Genomic DNA, 15891 nt, shown 5'->3' with positions numbered 1-15891 from the left:
GGGGAACCGGGTGGAGGGGAGCTATGGTGGGAAAAAAGAGGAACAACTGTAATAATCTGAACAATAAATATTTAATTTAAAAAAAAGACAGTCTCTTCAATAAAGGGTGTTGGGAAAATTAGACAGGTACATGAAAAACAAACAAACAAACAAGCAACAACAACAAAACTCACAAAACTAGATCACCAATTTACACCATACACAAGAATAAACTCAAAATGGATAAAAGATTTAAATGTAGGTCGTGAAACCATAAAATTCTTCGAAGAAAAATAGCAAAATCTCAGACATCTCTTGTAGCAATATGTTTATGGATACATCTCCTAGAATGAAGGAAACTAAGGAGAAAATAAACAAATGGACTACATCAAAATAAAAAGCTTCTACACAGCAAAAGAACCATCAACAAAACGAAAAGGGAGCCCACTGTATGGGAGAACATATTTGGCAATGATATATCCAATAAGGGGTTAATTTCCAAAATATATAAGGAACTCATACAACTTAACACAAGGAAGATAATCTATTTTAAAAATGGGCAAAGGATCTAAATAGATACTGGACATACAGATGGCCAAGAGACATGAAAAAATGCTCAAAGTCACTAATCATCTGAGAGATGCAGGTTAATATGACAATGAGGTACCAACTCACACCTGTCAGAATGGTTACCATCAACAAACTAACAAATGACAAGTGTTGGTGAGTATGTGGAGAAAAGGGAACCCTAGTTCAGTGCTTGTGGGAATGCAGACTGGTGCAACCACTGTGGAAAACAGTATGGAGTTTCCTCAAAAAATTAAAAATGGAACTGCCATTTGACCCAATGATCCCACTTCTAGGAATATATCCTAAGAAACCTGAAACACTAATCCAGTGGTTCTCAACCTGTGGGTCTAGATCCCTTTGGCGGTCGAATGACCCTTTCACAGGGGTCACCTAAGACCATCCTGCATATCAGATATTTACATTACGATTCATAACAGTAACAACATTACAGTTATGAAGTAGCAATGAAAATAATTTTATGGTTGGGTCACAACATGAGGAACTGTATTTAAAGGGCCAGAAGGTTGAGAACCACTGCACTAATCAGAAAGGATATATGCACCCCTATGTTCACAGCAGCGCAATTTACAATAGCTAAGATTTGGAAACAGCCCAAGTGCCCATCAACAGGTGAGTGGATTAAAAAAAACTGTGGTACATCTACACAATGGAATACTATGCTGCTGTAAAAAAGAAAGAACTCTTACCATTTGCAACAGCATGGATGGACCTGAGGAGTATTATGCTAAGCAAAATAAGCCAGTTGGAGAAAGGTAAGTGTCACATGATCTCATATGTGGAATCTAATGAACAAAATAGATACAGAGACACAGAAGCATGGAACAGCCTGATGAATTTCAGAGGGAAGGGGTTGGGGGCGGGGGATGCATAGTGATTAACTGGGGAACTTATATGCATATATGCATAGTCCATGGACACAGACAATAGAGTGGTGAAGACCTGGGAAGGGTGGGTGTGGGGTGGAGCGTTAATGGGAAAAACAAACGGGCCATCTGTAATACTTTCAACAATAAAGATAAATTTAAAAAAAAATAGAAGATTCAAAAAACTGAAATCACAAATGAAGGTTGGCACACTACTGTTGACTTCACAGAAATTAAAGGGAGTATAAGAGAACACTATGAATAACTGTATGGCAATGTGAGAATTTGGATGAAATAAACAAATTCCTAAAAACACGCAAATTTTGAAAATGGACTCAAAAAGAAATAGAAACTCTTAACAAAACTATGGTAAGAAAACTGGACCAATAATCAAAAAGCCTCCAACATCCCAGCCAGGTTGTTAGTTAGTTGAAGTGTCATCCCATACACCAGAAGGTTACAGGTTTGATTCCCCATCAGGGCACCTACCAGAGGCAACTGATGAATGTTTCTCCATCCCACCTCCCCTCCCTCTCAAAATCAATAAAAACATATCATTTAGTGAGGATTTAAAAAAACAACACCACCTCCCAACAAAGAAAAGGCCAGGACTAGATGGCTTTACTAGCCAATTCTACCAAACATTTAAAGAGGCATTAACATCAATCCTATTCCAACTCTTCCAAAAGAAGAGGAAGAAGCAGAAGCAGAGGATTTTTAAAACTAGTTCTCTTAGCCCTGGCAGGTGTGTGCAGTGGCTGAGCTTCGGCCTGTGCACCAAGAGGTTGCCTGTTGGATTCCTGGTCACATACCCGGGTTGCGGGCTCGATCCCTGGTAGAGGAGGCGGCTGATGTTTCTCTCTCTCTCCCTCTCTCTAAAAATTAATAAAATTTCTTTAAAAAATATTAGTTCTCCTAATACCTTTACAAAGTGTGGAGAGCGGCTACAGTGTTTGGACAGGTTCAATTTGGGACTAATGAGAGGGCACGATCCTCTCGTGGCAAAGCCACGTGCAAGTCCTAACACAATTATAGCCAAAGGCTATAGTTGCAAGCTTGACCTTATGGTCTGAACCTGTGGTCCCACGTGGCTGAGTGATATGGGCTGTGGGAGGTGCAGCAAGTAAACAAAGCTTGATCAGGTGCATGTAATTGAGTAGATTCGAAACCTGTGAGAACATTGTAACCATGCCCTTACTTTGCCTCGTGGAATCTGGCTATAAAATAAAGACTCGGCTTGCAGGCTGGGGCACTGTCTCTCCATCAGAGAGGGCAGCATCCCACCTAGCGCACAGCTTTATTCTCTTGTCTGTCTTCTCCATCCTTCACTGCCCCCTCTCAGGTTCACCCATGGCCTTGCCGGCTCGGCACATATGGCGCCCAACGTGGGGCCAGTGAACAGGGGAACTGGGGCTGGCTCGACACAACAAAGTAGTTGCTTTCCTCAGCCTCCATGTCTTTCCCACGCAGTGGTGCTGACCACAGGCCCTGTGTGTCACAGGACTGCAGAGACTGAATGTGAAGCCGTCACACATCGCCTGGCACGAAGGCCTGGGACTCGGTGGACAGCAGTGTTGTCTTCCCCAGATGCCCAGATACAGTCATGCTCTGTTTAAAACCTTTGTCAGCTTCCCAGTCACGCGGAGTAAAGTTCACACAGCCTGCCAAGCCACCTGACCCCGGCTGACCTTACCCGCAGCCTCCCCCGCTCCCTGCCCACTATTGCCATCCTGTTCCAGCTCCAGCAAACTGGCTGCTGCCCAGCACAGTGCCTTTCCCTTGCACATGCTGGCCCTTTGCCTCAAATGCCTTCATCCCACATGAAACCGCACAGGGGCCCTCAGCCTTCTCTCATTGCACTTGTCACATTGCATTGTGATTATGTGTGCCTGTTGTGACTATTTTTTAACTATTTGTACTCCATAAGCATCTATAGATGCAAGCGGTGAATCTTTTTAAATTAAATTCAAAATACCGTGGCAGGTAACTGGTTAATTTAGTGATTTAGCACAGCCCTGGGCATTTCCACACAGGTGTCACTCACAGCCACCAGGCGATCACACACTTCTTTGCTTCACACAATTCAGTGCTGCGGAGTAGGATTCCCCACTGAACAGGCGGGAACAGGGATGGTCACTTGTCCTAGATCACAGAGCTCGACACCTTCTATTATAGCAAGCGAGCAGCCTCTTTGAAAATGTTTTTATTTTAGCAAGCGGCTTCTGTTGAATGACTGTCCTTCCTGCCTTTTCTGAATCCCTTACTCCATCCCACCTTTCCATGGTCCCCCTGCCTGAGCTCTCTCCAGCATTCCCTGTCGCCCACCTTCAATGGCTACCTCCTCAGCTGTCGCCTCTCCCATTTCATGCCATCTGTCGCCCAAGGCGGTGCCCGTGAGGCTGTGTTCTGGGTTTAGCACATTCGCTGCTATGCAGGACATAGAACCTGGAGCCTCCCGGCTGCATCCTCAGATGCGGAGATGTTAGCTGGGTGTCACAAGACCAAGGAGATAAATCTTTCACACCCCAAACGTATCTGAAACCAGAAAGCAAACAAGTCCATGGTTTAAACACCAAGCTCTCTTGGGCATGGTGCCAGGTCCTGGGAGAGGAGGGAGCCAGCCTGACCTGGGTAGGAGCGCAATTCTGCCAATTCCATATGGTGTGGAGGGTCAGAGCTGCCACCCAGCATGCGGGGGGCCTCGCCAGTGCAATGCACGCTGTGGCCCCATTTCCAGTGCTAGTTCCAGCAACATCACAGCTGCACCTAGTTCTCTGGGATAAGTTTCTCGTCACCCATGCTCAAAGTTTGGGGGCCTCTGTAGATGTCTCTCTAGCCACAAGTCTTGCCGGCTCCTGGGAGACTGGGCTGCAGCAAGGTGACCCCAGCTTGCACGTACCCTCTGTGAGTGTAGTAAACGTGAGGGCCGCCTGTAGAATGGCCCATTGTGATCTGACATGAACAAATGGAGTTTCTGGAACCCCAGCTCCCAAGCAGAGGTGGCCCTGTGGTGGTTTCCTGAGGATCACTTGCATCAGCAGCATGCCTAAGCTCACAGCCTCATGATGCACCTAAATCTGGCAAAAGAAAGAAGCCTGTGATGGCGGAAGGGGCGTGAGCATTACAGGAGGCCTGCAGGCAAAGGAGGCCTGGGAGTCAGAACGTTATGGGGAAAGTACCTGACCCCTGATAGGGGTGTGTCCCGTGGTGGCATCATGTCCCCAGGCTGTTATTGTTCAGTAACCAGCTTTCTGCCTACTTTTGGTGCCTACACAGACAGCCGGTGCACTCACCAGGTAACTTGGTTGACATTTATCATCAAACAAGCCGTCTGTCCTCCCTCAGGAGTCGGGCTCCTGGGAGCGTCGTCCATCCGGAGAGCGACACTCGGCACACTGACCACCGCGGCCTGTGGGTGCACAGCCTGGCTGTGCCGTGGAGCCAGTGGCCAGCCTGCCTTGGTGAGAGCGTGTCTACCTGATTGACATGCTGCTTTTTCTTGCTTCTACTGCCCCCCAGGTCCACTCACTGAACCTGTATCGCTTCCTCAATCGTGGCTGATTCTACACGCTGTCTTGTTCAAGGCTTCACCTGGCCCTGTGGGTAGCTCAGCTGGTTAGTGTCGTCCTGATATGGGGGTTCGATCCCCAGTCAGGGCACACATAAGATCAACCAGTGAGTACATAAATAAGTGGAACAAAAATTGATGTTTCTCTTTCCAAAATCAATCAATCAATAAAATTTAGCCCTAGCCGGTTTGGCTCAGTGGGTAGAGCGTCAGCCTGCGGACCAAAGGGCCCCGGTTTGATTCTGGTCAAGGGCACATGCCTTGGTTGCAGGCTCCTCCCCGGCCCGGGCTCTGGTCAGGAGTCAACCAATCGAAGTGTTTCTCTCACATCAATGTTTCTGTCTTTTATTCTCTATTCCACTCTCTAAAATAAATTGAAAAATATCGAGTGAGGATTAAAAAATATATATATATATTTTAAAAAAGTCGTCACCTGCATGGAGCCAGACTCCCTGGCCTGGCTCTCGTGGTCTCTGTAACTTGGCCTCCTTGCGCTTCACTCCTCATTACAGCTCAAATGCTCACTAGTCCTCAGGCCTTGGGGACCCAGCGCACTTACTGCTGCTGTCCCGCCGACGGCCCCTGGTTGTCCTCTGCCTGGAGGTCCTACTACCGCATGTCTGCAAACACCACCCCAGCCCCCCATAGCCCCCCACGCCCACCTCCTGATTCCACAGGGGGCCACTTCTCGCATGCTCCCCAGTTATCTGGGATGTGGCTCATCCCTGCCCTGCAGCACGGGCACTGCCAGTCTGCCCCGGGGTCTCCGATCCAGCCCTCACCTGGACTCCCTGGACAGCAAACCTTCCACGGGGACAGAGGTGAGCTCTGGGGCAACGCCCCCAAACCCAGCAGAGACGGATGCGAAGGACTCAAGGAAAACCTCTAGAAAGAAGACACGACACCCAGCATGGATGTGCATGAAATACTGGTTTTTATTGGTTGGCACAAGATTACAACCTACGATTCCAATGCCCTTCCCTCCCCCACAGCTCAAATGGAGAAGAAAACTGATTAACATAGAGAGGAATAGCGCGCTCACAGGTTTAAGCATTTGTACAGAAAGAAGTGGGATGTGGGGGTGGAGTTTCGGGGGCACTACCAAAGCTCTGGGCCGCGGGGAGGGGTTTGTGTGCCCTCTTGCTGGCACCACGTAAGCCGACACTTGAGGCAAGAAGGGGAATGGTTACATGTGGCTGGCCTGCTGTTACAGGGGGGCGTGGGACTCACCTCTGCTGTGCACCTCTCAGACCCAAACCTGGGGCTGGTCCCTGTTCCCCTTTCTTTCCCCTCCTCCACAGCTAACCGCACCGCACCGTAAGGAGAGGTGTGAAGGCGCCCCAGCAACCCTGCTTGAGAAAGGGAAACAGGAAAGCTCCGCTCCCTTCGTGTCTGTGGACCGCAGCCCTCTCCCCACGGCTGCTGTGGGCACAGTCTTCCTCAGGGTGCTGTGAAGACACAGGGAAGAGGCCGGGCCTGGGCAGGCGGCCTAGGTGGGCAGGGAGGAAAACCTGTTTTCATGCAACACCAAGCAAGGTTGTTTGGAAACAAAAGGAACAGAAAACGAGGCCATATACCCATGGGTGGAACGTAAGTCCTGGAGTGAGTGCATCTGGATTGGGGTGCAGACCTGACGACTCACAATGCAGCACCAGGTCCCAAGAGGTTAGAGGACCTCCTCCTGTACAAGCGCTGATCCGTGGATTCCCATTCTGCTGAGCTCATCTGGGGGTATTTCTGCCAATCTCTCCAACTTTCTCCCCTTTGTACAAACCCGGAGCACGCTGCCTAAACGGGTACACACGCCCACTTGGTAGAGCGGTCTGAGCGACCTGATGGTGGGAAGGCTGAAACGTGGGCTTCTCCGAGTGACCCCGATGCACAGGGACAGCAGCAGAGTTCTGGTGGGATCAGAACAGTCTAGGAGCCCGGTAATCCCAGGAGCTGGCCCCTGGGTACACAGGCCCTGGTTCTCAGTTCTGGAGACTTGACTGGACTTGGCCATTTGAGCCTGTTACATGGATGAGCACCACGGGGAAGCGACTAAGACTTCTGTCCTTTGGAAAAAACTAAACTCAATACATCCTGGGTACTTGGCCTCAATCCAAAGGGTTCCCTGGAAATACCTTTATGAACTCGCCGCAGGGTTTGGAAGCATGCGAACCTCGTCTGTTTTAGAGCTGGAATGGTCCAGGGCAGATGAAGGAGTGGAGGTGACCCTAGTGAGGAATCACCTTAAATACACCTTATGCTGTTTGGAGACCAAACCCTGCAGCTGAGCAAACAGGGCGAGGGCTTGCCTACTCCTCAGAGCCCGCCCCTACCACGTTCACTGGACGGGACGGAAGACAAAGTCCTTGAAATAAAGGCTGGGCGGGCAAGAGCGAGTATGAAGATGCGACTAAGCTCTCTGGGAGGAACACACTTGGGTAGGCCCTAGACACTTGCTTTACTTTTATAACAGCTCCCAACACCCTCCAATGCTCTGAACGTCCTCACACACGGGGCACACTGGTAGCTACCTTTCTTTACTTGGATGTACTGACTGACATTTTACTTATTTTAACCACCAACCTTTTGATTATAAACCAGTTTGAAAGTTTCTAGACCACAAAACAATAAATACAGACCTGACATTTACAACACCGCACCACATACTGTATTTCTTGTACAATAGAGTTAACTACTCTAATTGGCTAACTGCTAAACTCAACACTAGGCCCCTGGCCCTGGCCTCACTCATGCAGCTGTGCCCTGAGCAGCGTCCACACATGTCCACCCACGGGCGGAAGCGAAAGGGTGACGTTCTCAGGCTAAACAAGACACCGAAGCAAATTTGAATTTGGAGGGAGCCCCTCGGGTTCTGAGCGTGTGGGAAGGTGGCGGGCAGGTAGCGCTGTGGCCTAGCCCCTGCCATGTCCATGGGGATCCTTCCCGCTCTCCCGAGGAGCAGGGCTGCCTGCTTGCTGAGCAGAAGCCCTCGGAGTCCTCCTCTCACCCCAGCGCTGGAAGCCGCCACAGCCTCACTTCCCCTCTGCCCGGGAGGCTCTCTGTGGAGCAGACCCGTCTTGGCTCCCAGTGTCTCTACAATGAGCCTCGACCTTCCCCAGCGTAAGTCACGTCTGTTATGCTGCTGGAATCAAGTAACCAGAACTAGATGTCTTCTCAGGTCATGTGCTAGTGAGCCTGAAAGGCCTTTTTCAACAGGACACAAAAGAGGCTGCCTGGGCCTGCAGCCGCGTCAGGGAACGTTTCAGTTCAGCACAAAGTGCTCAGCGGGCGGGCTCGCATCAGCGTTAGTTAAGTGGGGTTTCCAGGAAAGCATGGGACACCGCTTCCTGCAGGTGAGCTGCTGCGCCCACCTGCCCGACAGCGGAGGGGAGGCGGCCTCAGGCCGGTGTCGGATCGGATGGAGGCATCTTGCCTTTTCCTAAGGAATTACAAAGACTTAAGATTCTGATCTAAATGGGACCTCAAGCCCAGAAGAGTGGTTTTACTGGACTGTCAAGATGTTCGCTCACAGGTACACCCACAGATAATGACCACAGATGGCAAGCGATTTAGTATGTAATTGTTCCAGAACCAGTATTAAAGCTCTTCAACTCAATGATTAACAAAACCTCCACTCTGGACTGGCTGCCACGAGGCTGATGAACCCGGGGAGCGACAACACTGCTTTACTGTATCTTTTAAAGGCCACCTCCAGGGTTTTAAATGCCTCCTTTGGTGTTCTGATGGCCCCTTTGGGGTTAAGAATGGAATGTAAACCGAAGGAAACCTAGAGCAATCTAGAGCAATCAAATAAACAACCGACTGCTGGAGGAACAGACGGCCATCTCATTTCCTCTCCAGCACAGGCCCTCCGGGCACGCTGGGTTCTGAGTGTACCTGCGAGCTCCCTGCCCCGCAGTCTCTCTCTCTGAGATAAGCTCAAGCTCGCTGATCGCCACTGTGATGGATCGCGAAGCCTCGGAGAGGCAGACATGCCTTTTTACTTAGAAAACTTCACACTGCAGATGCACCACACCAGTGACCACTCGCCTCAGCGCAAGGAGCCCGTCCGAACCAATCCCAATGGGATTTTTGCTTCTCCATTTATTAATTTTTAAGGGGACATGGAGGACAGATTATGTGATTAATCTGAAGGTGAGAGGTGTCATTTTCTCAGGTGTCCTGTTTAGGCCTCTCCCATCCTTGAAAGGGCATCAGCTCAGGCGAGAACGTGGTGGGAAAGCGCCGCTGCCCGTGGGGGCAGGAGTGGAGGAGTCTGCCTAGTCCCTGGGTCCCAAGGCTCAGTGATCGCAGCTGACCCGACGCGGACAGCGGCCTCTTTACAGGCTGCAGTCAGTGCTTCCGTTTACAATCTACCTGACAATCTCAATGTCCCACTGTTTCAGTGACATCTCAAGTGTCACGGAGCACAGCTCTCTGACCGCGAGGCTGGCTCTGGGCTGCTGTCCCCTCTGCTCCGAGCGAGGCGGTGCCCGATGGAGCAGGGCCTCAGCCGCCAACACGGAGTGGCGCAGCCCGAAGCCTCTGCAGCCGGGAAAGAGGTGCCACCCAGCAGGACCCACAGGAAGTGACTGGCCAGGCAGTGTGAACTCACCACCTCAGTTCCGACCTCCTCATCTTCAAGAGTAAGAACTAGAGAAGTGTTTGCACGGTTCACCGCTATTACATGATGTCCTTGCTCTGGAACTGCTGACGTAACTGTCCTGATGTCTCCACTGTTTCTGGTAAATGTGGGTTATTTTCTGAAATGCAGTCGGGACCAGGATGACGCTATCTCGTCAATGGTCGCTAACCCTCATTTCTCTTAAGGCAGAACTGCATCCCACTGGTGATTCTGCAGGCATCTCTTCTAATTCTAAACCTACTCTCAACTGCGACAGGCTTACAGAGCACTTCAGGATATTACAAATTACAGTTGTGGCAAAATCACATTGTTATGAAATCCTTTCTGTAAACTAAAAAAAAATGTGGCTCAGGCTAAGCTGTTTAAAAAAAGAGATCAGGTGGGGAGGCCGACCGCGGTGCTAGCGACTCTAGCACCAGATGGAAATGGGAGAGAGGCAAGCAAGGCCCGTGCCACGCACACACGCAAGCCCCACAGAAGACGGCCAGTCCTCCGGCAGAGGCCCAGGCCTCCACGACCACTGTCTGTGGAGAAGAGAAAGGGGAGGAGAGTGAGGGGGACGGTCCTTCCTGGAACTTTTTCTTCTAAACAAGTCTGAGAGAACGCACAGGGCTGACTCCTAACAGCAAAACAGAAAGTATTTTTTTTGCCATGAAGGAACTTGACTCTGTAGCAACATGTTTACAAAACCGCTGCAAACACTCTCAGAGGGCAGTGACCCCACTCCCCAGAGGCTGGGGAGTCAGGCCCAAGTGCCCTACGCCCACAGCACGCCCCATGGCCGGAGCCGCGGCCCAGGCACTGCACGCCATGCGAGGGGGGCAGCAACCCACCGCTTTGATCCCTCCCCATGGCTCAGCTCAGACTCAGTGACGGAGCCCTCTCTATGCAGGGCACGGGGCAGCAGACACTTGTAAAAACAAGTCAATTCATTAATGTGTCCGTCCTGTATGTCTGCTGTGAGAAAGCTCGACTCCTGTCTCATTTGCTGCCCTGCTCGGGAAGGCCACCAACAATCCAACACATGCTTCTCACACCCAGGCTTCTCTCTTTCTCTCTCTAAAAAATGAAAACATTAAAAAAAATCTCACACATCTGACTCCTGAGAGTAGCGCGCGCGCGTGTGCTCTCTCTGACACACACACACACACACACACACACACACACACACACACACACATGTCCTGGTCCATGAGGATGGCATGACCTCACTTGTGTTTCCCCAATGGCTGCAATCTACAAACTAAACACAAATGTGAATTTAAAGACCCACTACTACCCTTCTCCATCCTGAGGGTGTGGCCTCGGTTGGACGCTCAGGTGATGCCAGAATCCAGAACATGCAGACTCTCTGTGAGAGAGGTGGCCTCTGCCCTGGACACACACACCTGTTTCTATCGAGCAGAACTAATGGCAAACTGGTGTCAATAAAGAATTTTGCAAGTAGGGCACTTTTTGTGGTTTCTTGTTTCTCCCTTACTTTCTCTGGGGAGATATCACAAAAGGACTGTGAGTGCAGCCACAGCAACCACAGTGTTCGCAGTGCCGGGGGGACACACTAGTCCCTGCTCATCAGAACCCCGGTGCCACACGGACAACACCGCTGGACAAAGCCTCCTGCTGTCAGTCATGCAAACAGCGCACGCTCTCTCGTTAACTGTGTTCACAGCACCCACTCATGTCACTGAACAATATTCCTTGGCACAGCCCACCTTCCTGACCCAAAGACACCACCACCAATCTGAGCTGGGCTTCGCAGGACAGTGCTGTTCTCGCCCAGAAGACTCCTCAGACCACGGACCCGTTACTATATGCTGCGGTTCCCTTCCCAGGCACCGACTGCTCTGCAAAAGCACCTCCATCCACCTCCCAAAGGGAGGAGCATTTGGAGAACGTGCTTCTGGGATTCCACGCAGTGCTTGGCTGAACTTATTTCATGTCCCTGCAGGTATCTCAACAGAACCTCCAACGCCCCAAGCCAGGCCGCAAGCAGCAGTGTCTGTGTCTGTCTTCAAGGAGGACGTGAACAGTGAGTGGCGTTAGACAATCCATCTGCTGTCTCTATCGGCTGGGACCCTTCCTTGGGGATAGAGCTCCTTTCCCAGAGGGGACGGTACGAAGGACACTGCCGGCGGTTCTGTGTTTAAGACTCGGAGAGAAGATGCGAACTGAGGAGATAGCAAAATTTAAATTCACCAACTGACACCCCCAAATGCTGAAAACTACACGACACAGGCCAAACAGATACATTAGATTCTTCTAGTGGGAGGGAAGAGCAAAAGCTTTTCAAAGTTTGAGTATTTATTAGAATTTTTAAATAAAGAGAACTACGATTCTAATTTCACATCTTGGCTGTGTTTTGACAAAGGAGATGCCACTGAGGGTATAGCAACAAGCTCCTTTCCCAAGCCAGGGGCTGAGCAGTGCGTCCCCACCCGACTCCAGATTTCAGACCCCGACTTCCCAACTAGACAACACAACTGCAGATGAAGCAGCAGGAGACCTGTATCAAACCTAACAGGACAGTTTGCAGGGAGCCAATGCACTGTGTACCTGTCCAGCAAGTGTTACGCACTCTGCCACATCGCGGCTTTTACACCGCAGGGGAGACATTCGGTGTTTCTGAGCATGCTCATGGTGCACTTGCAAGTGCTATGACCTTACAAAGACAAGCAAAACCTGGATTGCCTTCCTGCGTACGTTTCGGGACTTAGCATGGTTACCTGGGCGGGGAAGGGCTGCACAGCTGCACTTACTGATGATGGCTGGCTGCTCAGCACATAGGCCAGACCCAGTCCGCATGCTCTATGGCATGGACGCACAGGAGAGGCTGTGGTCGGTGAGCAGCAGCATTACGGAAAAAACTCCAAACCAGCAGGACAGGAACAGGGCCCGACGCTCCAGTTTTTGGAAAGTAATCCCAAGAACCCAGTTCAAATCCCTATTGTCAACACGCAGGGAGGAATTCCATTTCTATCACTGCTTCCTGGATCTGAGCGGAGGCCATTGGCTCCTGGCTTGGTACTAAAAAGGAACGAGGTTTCTTCCCGGTTCCTCCTGGGCCCGGAACAGCTACGAGGAGAAAGGCCATGCATCCGGGCGCTGTGACGTGGCTGCGCTCCCCGGCCCCGCTCACTGCAGTCGTGACTGGGGAAGAGGAGGGGCAGGGAACTGGTCTAGTCACTAACATTGAAAGAAAACATAAATTGTGAGGCTCTGTTTCAGAACGCCCCAAATTAAAAAACAAAACAAAACCTTGAAACATTTAAACAGTTAAATTCCTCTTCTAAAAGTCACTTATTTACATATTATATGCCCAGTATATAATGTGTAGATAAATGTACCCTGTAGTGAAAGGGACCAACCACTGGGCAGAAGAGCACATTACGAGCACATTCTTGAAAAATTTCATCTCGTATTGGTATCTTTTAATTTAAAAAAATTTAAAAATCGAAGAAGAGAGCCTGGCCAGGGCCAGGATGCGACAGACGGAACCCTTCAGAATCCGAGGCAGAGTGTGGCTGTTTGCCTCTGAGAATGTAGGATGTGAACAGGGAGGGGCAGATCATGCACAAAAGGACTTACAAATTACACCCCGCGCCCAACTGAGAAGAAAAGCCCATCACATAACACCAAACAGCAACATTATCACTGAGCCCTTTCTCTGCTGCCATGCCTTATTTGAGAGAGGAGGCCTGTGAGGAGAGGGAGGAGAGCAAGGGTGAGAGGGAAGGTCTGCACTCAGTCTGGTTTCCAATTTCCACCCTCTTCCAGGTCTTCAGTCATCTGATGGCCATGACCGGGGTGCCATTGTTGGCGGAGTAGCCTTGCCTCAACGTCTCAAAATATGACGCCTGCACAGGCTTGTGGTACTGCAGCACTTTGATGGCCTCTTCTACCTTAAACCACTCCCGCTTCCTTCCTGCGGAGGCACACAGAAAAAGATCAGGACACCAGGGAAGCAACGAAAGGTTTCTAATCTTCTAACTTTTGAGAAAATGCAGAAGGAAACAAAAGTAATGTTTGTCAACATTTTCAAAGCATGTATTATAAATACATTTTCTTATAAGAGTAATGCAAACACACTTTATATGCTTAAAATACTGTACAGCCATAGCTGGTTTGGCTCAGTGGATAGAGCCTCAGCCTGCGGACTGACGGGTTCCAGGTTCGATTCCAGGCTTGGCACATACCTTGGTTGCAGGCTAGATCCCTGGCCCTGGTCGGGGCACATGCGGAAGGCAACCGATCAATGTGTCTTTCTCACACAGATGTTTCTCTCTGTCTCTCCCCCTCCCTTCCACTCTCTCTAAAAATATCAATGGAAAAATATCCTCGGCTGAGGATTAGCAACAACAAAAAAAGAACAACAAAAAGAAGATACTGTACAAATGCTCATGCAGAAGATAGGGAAGAAATCTGAAAGCTGAGGAGCTGACAGTAACCATAGGCTCCGCCCTCCAGAGAACCAAGGCCAGTGGTTTCCCCCTGTGCTCCTGGGCCATGGGGCCTCCTTGGCTTGCTGGTAAGAGCCTGAAGCCCAGCCAGCATCCTCCTCTCCTGCAAAAATCAACCTGAGCATCAAACTTCCAGAATTACCAGGATGGCTAGCTTGTAATCAGGTATTTATTTTTAAAAATTTATATGAGTAACATCTATATATATAAAAGCCTAAGCGACCGAATGACAGATCAACCAGTTGCTATGACATGCACTGACCACCAGGGGGCAGATGCTCAATGCAGGAGCTGCCCCCTGGTGGTCAATGTACTCCCACAGCCAACCTCCTGGGGCTGGCCAACCTCCCGCGGTCCCTCCCCCTGGCTGACCGGCCCCGATCGCCCTGATTGGGACTGGGCAAGACAGCCCTGATCAGCCCTGACCACCAGCCAAGCCGAGGGACCCCACCATGCACGAATTTGTGCACTGGGCCTCTAGTATCTATATAATAGAAAATACCACTTTTAGAAAAAGAAAAAATTATCTTATCACAATCACTATTAACTTTTCAGTCTATTTTCTTTTATTATTATTATTCTTTTGTTAATCCTCTCTGGAGGATATTTTTTCCATTGATTTCTTTTAAGAGAGAGAGAGGGAGGGAGGGGGGAGAGAGAGAGAGAGACATCAATGTGAGAAACACTGACTGGTTGCACTGATGCTCTAACCACTGAAAACACTGGCCAGGGCTATTTTCTTTTTTAAAATATGTGTTACATGCCATTGACTTGGCTCTGTCCATCCATACTGTCCTGTCCAGGCACACTCAGGCCTATGGCTTCTTTCATGGAGTCAATCCATCTCCTATTTGTTCTTCCTCTTAACACGTTTTAAAATCCTTTATTATTTTTTTCTCTATTAAAAGATCATTGCTTAACATCGGGAAAATGGAGAAAAGTATAATATAATTTCCCATAATCTTCTAAACCAGAAATGACCCTTCTCAATACCTTAATGCATTTGCTCTTCCTTTCCTCCTATTTAAAAAAGATACTGTATATGAACAACTGTAACTGGATCATGCGTAAGGTGCTCCAAATCTTGAAAGGCTCTGATAGAATCAATGTTGGGGTTGGGAATATGGATGCTGCCACTAATATGCTGGACTTCAATCACATCACTGCCCTCTAATGAGCTGTGAGGCTTTGGGCAAGTTACTGAACCTCTCTGTGCCCCACTTTCCTCATCTACAACGTAGAGATAATAAATAGTACCTATCTCACAAGTCTGTTGTGAGGATTAATATGTAAAGTATTTGAATAATACCTGGCACATAATACATGCTATTAAGAGTTCCTTTTTATTATTACTATCACTGTTATAGTTTTTGCTTTGTTTTTTACTTTATACTGCCTCTTAAGCATTTATCCACATTGTAAAAAAAAAATGACATTTGCCCTGGCTGGTGTGTTCAGTGGTTAGAGCACTGAACCAAACACCAGAGAGTCACGGGGTCGATTTCAGGTCAAGAACACCTGTCCGGGTTGCAGGTTCAATCCCTGGCCCTAGGTTGGGTGCATGCCGGAGGCAATCTATCAATATGTCTCTCTCACATCGATTTCTCTCTCTCTCCTTCCCTCCTTCCTTTCCATTCTCTCTAAAAATCAATGGAAAGCCCTGACCGGTTTGGCTTAGTGGATAGAGCATCGGCCTGTGGACTGAAGGGTCCCGGGTTTGATTACAGTCAAGGGCATGTACCTTGGTTGCGGGCACAACCCCGGTGGGGAGTGTGCAGGAGGCAGCTGATCGATGTA

The 15891-nt window shown here is 49.4% G+C and overlaps 1 protein-coding gene across 1 annotated transcript in view; it reads right to left on the bottom strand.

Moving 5' to 3' along the window:
• Nucleotides 1-5912: 5912 nt before the first annotated feature.
• Nucleotides 5913-15891, bottom strand: part of NUDT3 (nudix (nucleoside diphosphate linked moiety X)-type motif 3) — a 56450-nt gene continuing 46471 nt past the window's right edge. Inside the window, exon 5 of the mRNA XM_014529612.1 lies at nucleotides 5913-13559. Coding sequence (XP_014385098.1) covers nucleotides 13420-13559 — 140 coding nt within the window. The 3' untranslated portion in view covers nucleotides 5913-13419. The remainder of the gene's footprint in view (nucleotides 13560-15891) is intronic.

The sequence above is a fragment of the Myotis brandtii genome, unplaced genomic scaffold, assembly GCF_000412655.1.
Source record: "Myotis brandtii unplaced genomic scaffold, ASM41265v1 scaffold687, whole genome shotgun sequence".
NCBI classification, from domain to species: Eukaryota; Metazoa; Chordata; class Mammalia; order Chiroptera; family Vespertilionidae; genus Myotis; species Myotis brandtii.
This window is presented reverse-complemented; position numbering and strand designations above follow the sequence as displayed.